This window comes from Anopheles ziemanni, chromosome 2 (genome assembly GCF_943734765.1).
Source record: "Anopheles ziemanni chromosome 2, idAnoZiCoDA_A2_x.2, whole genome shotgun sequence".
In the NCBI taxonomy this organism is placed as follows: Eukaryota; Metazoa; Arthropoda; class Insecta; order Diptera; family Culicidae; genus Anopheles; species Anopheles ziemanni.
The window spans coordinates 22,767,008-22,776,639 of NC_080705.1; the positions used below are offsets into that span (position 1 = coordinate 22,767,008).

The 9,632-nt window shown below is 43.8% G+C and overlaps 3 protein-coding genes across 3 annotated transcripts; 2 read left to right on the forward strand and 1 right to left on the reverse strand.

The window, feature by feature from the left end:
- The first annotated feature begins 547 nt into the window (after positions 1-547).
- Positions 548-1,475, forward strand: LOC131293194 (uncharacterized). Its single transcript, XM_058321274.1, has one exon. The coding sequence runs from the start codon at positions 548-550 to the stop codon at positions 1,388-1,390; it is 843 nt and encodes a 280-aa protein (XP_058177257.1). The 3' UTR covers positions 1,391-1,475.
- A 692-nt stretch (positions 1,476-2,167) lies between these two features.
- On the reverse strand, positions 2,168-4,382 carry LOC131291593 (isocitrate dehydrogenase [NAD] subunit beta, mitochondrial). Its single transcript, XM_058320732.1, has 5 exons — positions 4,204-4,382; positions 4,025-4,069; positions 3,370-3,954; positions 3,092-3,301; positions 2,168-2,428 (listed from the first exon to the last, which is right to left on the reverse strand). The coding sequence occupies exons 1-5, from the start codon at positions 4,243-4,245 to the stop codon at positions 2,198-2,200; spliced, it is 1,113 nt and encodes a 370-aa protein (XP_058176715.1). The 5' UTR covers positions 4,246-4,382; the 3' UTR covers positions 2,168-2,197.
- Positions 4,383-5,036: 654 nt separating this feature from the next.
- LOC131293195 (uncharacterized) lies at positions 5,037-5,857 on the forward strand. The gene is made up of 3 exons (XM_058321275.1): positions 5,037-5,131; positions 5,190-5,427; positions 5,492-5,857. Exons 1-3 carry the CDS (start codon positions 5,037-5,039, stop codon positions 5,855-5,857), a joined length of 699 nt encoding a protein of 232 aa, XP_058177258.1.
- The last annotated feature ends 3,775 nt before the right edge of the window (positions 5,858-9,632 follow it).

Genomic DNA, 9,632 nt, shown 5'->3' on the forward strand with positions numbered 1-9,632 from the left:
ATCTTATAGCCGTTAACAATAAAACGGAACTTTTAAACAAAGAGAGTGACAAATATCTTACCCTAGGGGTAGCTAGTGGGGTCGCATTCATTGGAAATCGTTGACGATAAGATAAAATCAGTTTCTGCGACACGTGGGAAAATCGCATAGCTATTCCACGATATTTTACCGTATCCTTTGTCTGTTAACTAATGTATAGTAAAAATAAATTCGTTTGTTTTGATCCCAAAGTGCTCAAAACTCGGTCAAAAAGAATTCGGTCATTTTTATCGTTTTGTAAGTACACAAACCGTTGCTAAGCATAGTGGACTGTTTTGTTGTATCAACAGTCTGATTATGAAATTCCTTTGATCATAGTAAACATTGTGCGCTTTGCCATTAAATTTCAGTTTGATGAATCAAGACTCGAGCGAACGAAGCTAGCGGCCCTTGAAAGTAGCGCACAAAAATTAAAGAATTCCATTACACAATGGCAATTATTCCTTACAGAAATACGGTGCTATACACACCATGCCACTGCGTGGTCGGTAAACAGCTGGAAGGGGAAATGGACGCTGCTGGAAAGCAAAAGCGTAAGCTGAAGCGCTATAGAACGTCTCGAAGAATTCAGTACCTGGCCAAACCACGCAAACTAAACCGCAAATACCAACCCCAGCCGGTGCAGCGATTTGCCACGGGCACGGAAGTATGCCGCCCGTACAACGAACCGTTCGCGTCCAAGCGCCTCCAGCAGCTGGCCGAGCCGCACGTACGCAAGTTGGTGGCCGCGCAGGAAGAGTACCGACGGTTCATCGCACGCAACCGCCAGGAGCAACTCGAGAAGCGCATCAAAAAAAGTATCTTCACCGTGTACAGCCGGTTGGCGAACGTGCAGCTACCCGACGCGAGCGACCTGAAGGGTATGTCACCGGCCGAGTGGCAGAAACATCGCGATTGGCTCACCCGGAATGCGCAGCCGAAACAACCGCCGGCAACGGAGCAGCCAAAGCGTGACCGCAAACCCCTGGCGGCTCTGTTGAACCGCATCGAAAGCCTTGCCGCACCGAGATCCACGCGGTCGAAGTTCGGACTCGGAAAGGAACAGAAAGTGCCGGCGGCTTCGCCTGCTGCGATGAAAGCAACCCCGACCGATCACGTGGTGAAGCTGGCCGAACCGATTGCACGTCGCCGGCGAGCGAAGGGACCGATCGTGGAGGAAACAGGCGTGCCGGAGCGTGCACTTAAAGCGCAGGCATCCAGTCGGGTCGCCGAGCTGGCCGTAGCGAAGCGGTATACCAACGTGAACAACGAATACCGTGACAATCCGTTCACCGTGGAACCGAACGCGTTACGAGCGAAGGCGAGCGAACGCATTCTGGAGCTGGCAAAACCGAAGAAAGTTAAGAAGTAAGCCAGCCAAAATTGTCTGTTAGTTTACCAAATCCTCAATGTTGCGTACGATCTACAATAAAGCAAGCTACAGAGTGAAGCGTTCAGGAGCCGAACGTTATCGCGCTAAAATTTATTATTATTCGAAGACTCGTCATTCACTAGCAACGTACAACAGGTAGTAGTAGAGTGTGCTGCACTTTTCGGTGCATCCGGTGCCGCTTATTGCAAGATTTTGCTCTTAATACTCTTGTCTTCTTCCTAAGCAACTCCTAATCACATCCTCGATGGCATCATACCGAAGCGGCCACACTCGCACACACGCTTCGTCTTACATATCCTTACGCCGTTTTCGCGTGCTTTTCCTTTCCTTTGGTAAATTGAATAAATAGGTAAGTTGGCTTTTGTTTTACAAACATTTGCACTAATTAAAATCTATCGACGATATCTTTTGCATTCGTTCTGTGGGGGGGAAGGGGTGGAGGTGGGCGCCTCGCAAGTAGACCAAGCTTTGCCGGAGAAAGTTCATTAGGTAATGGTAAGAAAATAAGTTAGACTAAAAGAAAGACTCGAGTAGATAATAAAATCTAACGAAAAAGTACTATTGTGATCCCGCAGGAGGAGATTTGAGAAAAAAGGTGATTGAGGAGAGTGCAAAAAAGGAAATAACTGCTATCAGGGTATTATCAATTCGTTCTGTGCCCCGTTCGCCTCACGTACTTCATCATCATCATCATCATCATCATCACCAGCAAAATCAAACCACCGTAGGTTCCCTTTGCGTAGAGAACATTTCGGAACGACGGTCGGGCATTATCGTGCGAAACATTTATCGCAGGTTGTGGATGACGGCGTGAGTGAACTCGTTAGTCGTGTTCTGACCACCGAGATCCTTGGTGCGAACCTTGCCAGCGCGCAGCACGTTCTGTACGGCCTCGAAGATCATCTTGCTGTACGGCATCAAGTTCACGTGACGCAGCATCTTGGACGAGCAGAGCAGCATTGCCGTCGGGTTGGCGATGTTCTTGCCCACGCCCTCGGCGAACGTGTGTCGTGCACCCTGAACGTAGAAAGAGAAACAAACAACGGTTTTATTATTGCCATAGAAAAGATGCATTAAAAGTGAACAAAATATTGCTTAGTAACAAGTGAAGTATGATGAATTCAATCTAAGGTTTTACGGTTGATGTATGTTAAGCTTAGTTTAAGGTTTTCGGTTTATATACCAGTTTTTACAAAAAGTGACTGTAATCGCCGCCATTTATCGAATTATTATTAAATTATTCAAGTATGGATTTATGTCAGAATATTACGAAAGATTCGATGGATAAATAATAATTTTACAATATAAAAGTATGATTGTAGGGAAAATGCGCTATTTGCTTGTTGGATGTATGTATAAGAATAAGAGTCGATTTTAAAGAATCGTTCAATATTTTCGAAACATTTTACTGGCCCATATTTTTGCCATTTGGAAAGCTAAGAATATTAGTTTGTTCCGGATCGTAAGCTAATCAGTGCTCCATTATTAAAAATTTTCAAAAATTCTGCTATGCATGTTTATGCTTAAATCTATTTTTCAACTAGATAAAGCCAATTTAACGAGAAAGTGAGACCTTCAAAACAGAGAGGTTAAATTCACATTACAGTTCAGAAACTGCGACAACTGCATCGAAACTTTTAACTGATTCTTTTCAATAGGACTAAACCATTGTGAACTTACCGGCTCAAACACGGCATGCTCGGCAGAGAACGACGAGCCAGCCACGACACCGGCACCACCGACCAAACCAGACGCGATGTTATCGATAATGTTACCGTACAGATTCGGGGCCACCATTACATCGAACTGGTTCGGATTGCTGACCAGCTGCATGGTTGTGTTGTCCACGATCATCTTCTCGAACTGAATTCTTGGGTAGAGCTTGGCGATCTAGAAGAAAAAATACAACGGAAATATAATTTATTCATCCATTTGGTCGACCATTTGTTACCACTTACCTCTTCGCACTTCCTCATGAACAATCCGTCTCCAAGCTTCATGATGTTGGCCTTGTGGACGCACGTGACCTTCTTGCGGTTGTGCTTGGTGGCATAGTCGAACGCAAACTTAGCAATGCGAGCCGACTTCTGGCCGGTAATGACCTTCAGGCACTCGATCACCCCGGGAATGGTCTCGTGCTCAAGGGCCGAGTATTCGCCCTCCGTCTGCTCGCGGACGACGACCGCATCGATGCCCTTGTGGCGCGTGTTCACTCCCTCCAGGCTGACAACGTGCACCACGTTCGCGTACAGGTCGAGTTCGTTGCGCAGCTTCATGTTGAGCGTTTCCAGCTCGCCGGTGCGGCTGAAGTCCGGCGTCGCCAAAATACCCTTCAGGCACACCTTGTTCTTGCGGATCGATCGAACGACATCGTCGAGCGGGGCACTGAGCGTCGGGTTCACCTCCGACAGGAAGAACGCCTCAAAGTCGACCGGCACGTCGGCGGCCTTGAACACCTCCTGCACCGAGTACACCAGCTCCGGACCGACACCGTCGCCGGGAATCAGGGTACACGTGATGCGACCTTCTTTCGCGCTCGACCGCTGGGAAGGACACCGGGAAGAAGGATGTTATCAAACAAATCCGTCGAAAGAGGCACCACAATACACTTACCGGGTTCTGGGCGACGGTCGTGGAGTGAATTCCACGGCATGAGGCCTGCAAGGGAAACCAATTTCCGGTAACATTTAGCTCGCTACACTTTCTCACATTGTCGTCCCACAAAATCGGAACGGTGCTCTAACGGGTGTTACATAAACATTTGCGAAAAACAATCCTGATGGTGCGCTTACCTGCACCAGCGTTCTGGCCACATTGCGTGCGATGAACGACATTCTGCTTGCACGTAGTACTGTGCACGACGCGTCTGCGAAACAGGTGTTGGCCTACGATGGAGCCCTGGCCGTGATGAGAATAATTTTCGATTTTCTGCCTTCCGTATCGTCCACAGAAGCACGCAGAATAAACGAAACGACCGACTAGATCAGATACCAAGGTGCCTAATAATATGGGTACGTCTTTCACGAACGTTTTGACGTTTCTATAAAAATCCCCAAAAGGTTAAGTCATGTGAAGCGCCATCATGGAATTCGTGATAAAATAATTAATCATTCGTGAACGAAGCTTTGATCCCATTTTATAAAACATAAAATCTAGATGATCAATTAGATCATACAATTCAGATTGCTTAGCTGCTACCACACGAATCAAAATGCATATCAATCAGTAATATATGTAACGAATCTTTTGTTGTACAAATTCATGTCGGTAAATCAATTTTACACGAATGTTTACTCTAAACTTTTCGATGTGCAACATAGGTTACTTTTCAGATAAGACAAAACCGACCGTTCGAAAATTCGGTTGATTTTTGGACTCCTCAACATCCAGAAAAAGATACGTCACACGCTATGTTAATCCAACCTTTAGGAGGAAATATTGCTTCGCTTTACTAACCTCGGAGGTGAATAAATGGTTCACCATCGTGGTGAACCTTCGACTGTCAAAGTTAGTTTGTTTATGTCAATAAACGCACGTGAAACGTAAATAAATTTCCACGTTCCAATTTGAATCCGACAAAATACCCCGATCGTTGTGTAGAGTGTCGTTTATATACCGTTAGAAAATGCAGTCGCAAATTAAGGCCATACATCTTCACAAATGTAGCGATCTATTACCATCCGCGAATAAATTTCAAGCCGTGCTTAAATTAGGGTTGAGGTAAGCATTTTCTCGATTCAATCCCTTCTGCAATCTCAACCGCGTTTCGGTGTTTCAGAACTGCAGCGTTGAGGCACAGCGACGATCCATTGACGGCAGATAGAACGACATGTCGGAAATGCTTTACACCATTCTCCGACGGTCACTTTTCGGTCGATATATTACCTCCCCAACGAAAGAATTGGAAGCAGATAGCAAAGTATAATCTAAGCCGTAAACATAGAAAACAACAGAAAAAACAGAAACAGCAGATGTCATTGGTGCAATACCTCACGAAGCGGACTAGTTTGGTAGCGGTATGAAAATGAATGATTATTACTTTGAGGCTTCTTGCTTATCATTGCGTTTGCTTTCTTCTAGAAATACACCTGCTTGGTATGCTCATTCAAGACCAAAGTTGCACAGAAAAAAGTTAAGCAACCCCAACCCACCATAGCTGTTCCGTTAGCAACGGAAAAAAAGAAAGGAAAGAAAAGGAGTAAAACGGACCACATGAGCGTAAACGGTAACGAAAACATACCAGCCAACAATATGGAAAACGGGGAAACTTCAGAAAATGGGAAACCGCAAGCTCCAAATTCTCTTCACCTAACGCGACCACCGAAACGATTCGAGCCGAAAGATTTTCGCACCATTCAACAAATGCTCACTGATAAAATGTCCTCGAAGGAAATTCAACGGGGAGCCCAGAACGGAAAAGGCAAGAAAAAGAAAGGCAAAATGTAAAACTGACCTGTTTGGTCGAACACAAATTGTTCACCAATTAAAGTTTGCGCTTTAGCATTTGTTAATGATGCTGCTGTGTACCGCCGTTCATACTTCATAGATTTTTGGGGAATAAAAACAACGATCTTACGGTACCTCAAAGAATTTTTAGATTTATTAACTGCTATAGTAAAGAATTTTAAAAACAAATCGTATATTGATCAGGATTTGTGCATCATAGTGTGAAGCAGTTGACGGGCAGCAGATGGAATGAAAACTAAATAACGAGTATTCGGCTGGATTGGACAGTCGTTCTTCATTACTTCATGAGCGGTATCCACTGTTTAATGGCCTGCGAGGTAAGAATGGTGAAACATGTTATTTTCTTTCGCAAATGTACCAAATATAAAAGTTTCTCCAGCAAAAAAGTAACTCCAGCTCCAACCCCCTTTCAACTGTAACCGCGTGACTACATTAGGCGTACCATACCAAAAAACTAGTACGCTCCAAGTGTCAAACCAGCCAACCCAGAAGTGCTGGGTTGCATTTGGTATGGTACGCTGGAGCTCGACCGTACCAAGTTTTTGGTATGGTACGCCTTATGTAGTCACGCGGTAACTAATAACGTTCAAGCGGGTCCAGTTTAAAGAAATTTTCTTTTTCTCAATGAAAGAAAGCCCTCATGCGACAGTGTTGTTTTTCCCCGGCGTATTGGCATATTTTGTTTAGAATTTACACGATTTAAATGATAGATTACCAAAGGCATAAGTGAAATAGTAAATTCCTATAATTTTATGTCTGGTAGTAGTTGTCTTACCTTTTGACACATTTCTCGATAGATTGGATCGGTGTCATAGGCACCCCGATCCGGGAGTGGTATGCCACGCCTGCGCAATTCCTGCATACAATCGGTAAGATCCATTATCGGTACCGGATCGATTTGTGCTTTCCATACTTCACCGACCAAATACTCAATGTAATGGGTTCTAGAAGAAGCAAATAAAGAAATAAAAGGAGGTAAAAGTGGTTGCCTTCACTCACCTGGTGTCCGGCGACAAAAGGCACCGTCCAACATCCCATATCACATGGCCAAGGGAAGTAGAATCGGTACGGCGTGTGAGCAGTCATGTAAAGAACAGAATCAACATTCTTCATTAAAGTATCCAGTTGTTCAAGAGACTCCAAAGTACCATATTTGGTAATTATCTAACGAATAACCATGAATAGTTTTCGTAATTCGACCGTATAACTATGATCATCTATGGTCTGATAGTTGATAAAATATATTGAAATGTTGATCATCCGACTACTACAGGCACGGATATTATTAATGCGAGTCTGGTGGAAACTTGGTGGAATGTTGTAAAATTAAATCATTGAATTATCGTACCTGCACATTCCTCCGTAATTCTGCGGAACCTCTACACTGCACGTCGTATCCGGGGAACCGCCCATTAACTCATTCGGAATTCGAATGGGACAACTTAGAATCCGACTAGACCCATTCATTTGTTTCAATTCTTCCGATGGTTCCGTATCATAAGATATGTTGTTCGTCTAAAAAAGTGAAAAAATGAAATGAAATTTACAGTGTGGAGCTGTAAGTTTGTTAAAGTCATCGTACCCGTAGTAATTGTTGTAATTCTTCTGGCTCTTTATCCCGTAAGTAATAAACACAATTTCGTGGATGATGCGCGTGTAGTTTGCCCTGGCTGGCGCAGTACGATGATCCACTACAATTTGCTGTAAACGGCTTATTGCAGCCATAGCAAAACTGAAAATTGCACTGCGGGCAGGTGAAGTGCAAGCAGCCTCCACGATCCAATGAATAACGGCATTTGCACTTAGGACAATTAATCCCATGCATTTGAAGGTACCGCTCAATCCCTTCGGCTTGGGACTTCGGATCGTTTGCCTTCTTCCATTCGGCGTATTTTTCGCAGCTTAGTCCACTGTGTTGCGATTCCCACTATATAAAAACACGATGGAAAATGGAGATTTTAAGTTTGGTTCAAATACATTCTTTCCCTTTCTCTTACCGGTTTTTGACAAGATGCACAAGTAGTTGATCCACAGTCGGGGCAGGTTATCTTCCTTCCCTTGGGCAACGCGATAAATCCACTGGCACAGATGGTGCACCTTCTGTAGTTCGGATCCTGCGTCAGCGTACGCTCGCGAATCTTGCGCTGGAATAGATCGTACACTTTCTCGTCGACAATGCTCTTCAGAAGAATGTCCAACTTGGAGAAGTACTCCAATTTGGCATCCTCAGTTATATCCGATCCCTTCAGGTTCGGTTCTTTGCAGTACGGGCACACGCAGTTTGTAATCGATCGGTTAGAGATCTCGTCTGAAAAATACCCTTCGGCGCACTCCACACAACACGTGTGAGTGCATTTCAGCATGGTCACGATTTCGTTCATCGGGAATACTACCAGACACAGTTCGCACTTCTTCTGCAGAAGATCCTTAGCTTCATCGATTGTGTGACACTGCGTGGCGGCCCAGATCGCGTTATCTTTCGCGTACCGAAGCTCGATCAGTTCCACGGCCAGTTCCGCTTGGCTAAGGCTTTGAACCAGGCCATTATCCAACATCTGTTTTGCTTGGATCTGCAAGAGCCAGATTGATAAACATTTTTATTCTTTTTATACAAACTGTGCGATAGCGGTTTCATACGAAATGTGTAGGTTCAATATAGTGTAGTATATCACAAATTAGGAGTCGGTTTGGTTAAAACCTTTTAGTAAGTGGTGGCTTCTATGACTACGTTGTCACTATCTGAGCGATTTCTTTCTGGATCGATTGCATATTTACGTCATAATGTTCTTACGCCTCTTTCATCGTCCAGGTAAGGATAACTAAATATACATATCTGTACCTGCATGGGGCTGCGCGTTGCTTCCTCCAAAGATGCAGACTCATCGTCGGTATTATTTTGCGTGTCTTGTGCAATAAGGTTTAATTTTGCAATCCCATTTTGAATGGTTGATAACTGAGACTCTGAATCCGTAGTAGCGAGGACTGCTTCGTTCGGTTCAACGATGCAATCCCCTGTAATACCTGGAGAGGTATCCGTGATGGTGACCGATTCCGGTTCAAAACTCTGGACAAATTGCTCATTTATGTTATCAATAATTGCTGATTCTTCCACAATCTCATTTATAGAATCCATCTTACGAAATTAACTTCAGCGTCTTGGATTGTGCAGAGTTTTTGACTAACTGCGCGACACGATACGTTGTAAAATAACGAACGATAAGTTGAAATTGTTAACCGATCGGTTGGCATCAATCGATTAACCGCCGAACTGTCAAAAATGACGATAGCGACCAAGATAACTTTACCCGCTGCCCACACGTTTAAATTTAAATTTACAAACTTAAAATGCAACAAGCTCAGACTAGTGGGATATATTTTTAGAATTTCATTTGCATCATGAGAGTTGCAAGAGTAATAAACAGAAGAGTAACATACCGCTTTATCTGGTTCAAACCTTATAGCAAGTTGCTTTAGGTAATGTCCCATGCCTTGGGACTTCGAACTGAACTGGTAAAGTGGTGCACTGGTTGAATTTTTTGCAAGGGTTCAATTGCCCGCATGGAATTTTTTCGGTGTATCTCCGAATCTCTTAAAATACTCGCAATGAAAAATCTTCACATCTTCAAAAGGGTTAAACAAAACTGTAATAAAAAACAATATCGAAACATTGTAATTGTTTTAAGTAATAACGAACCTTTTCCAATTGTAAAACACAATACACGACACAAAAGTCTGTAAACACTCCAAAAGAATG

Coding starts and splice junctions, on each gene's coding strand:
- LOC131293195 (XM_058321275.1), top strand. CDS start 5,037: ATGCAGTCGCAAATTAAGGCCATACATCTTCACAAATGTAGCGATCTA. Junction 5,132..5,189: donor GTGCTTAAATTAGGGTTGAG/GTAAGCATTTTC, acceptor TCGGTGTTTCAG/AACTGCAGCGTTGAGGCACA. Junction 5,428..5,491: donor AGCGGACTAGTTTGGTAGCG/GTATGAAAATGA, acceptor GCTTTCTTCTAG/AAATACACCTGCTTGGTATG.
- LOC131291593 (XM_058320732.1), bottom strand. CDS start 4,245: ATGTCGTTCATCGCACGCAATGTGGCCAGAACGCTGGTGCAG. Junction 3,955..4,024: donor CGACCGTCGCCCAGAACCCG/GTAAGTGTATTG, acceptor TGTCCTTCCCAG/CGGTCGAGCGCGAAAGAAGG. Junction 2,429..3,091: donor AGCATGCCGTGTTTGAGCCG/GTAAGTTCACAA, acceptor TTCTACGTTCAG/GGTGCACGACACACGTTCGC.
- LOC131293194 (XM_058321274.1), top strand. CDS start 548: ATGGACGCTGCTGGAAAGCAAAAGCGTAAGCTGAAGCGCTATAGAACG.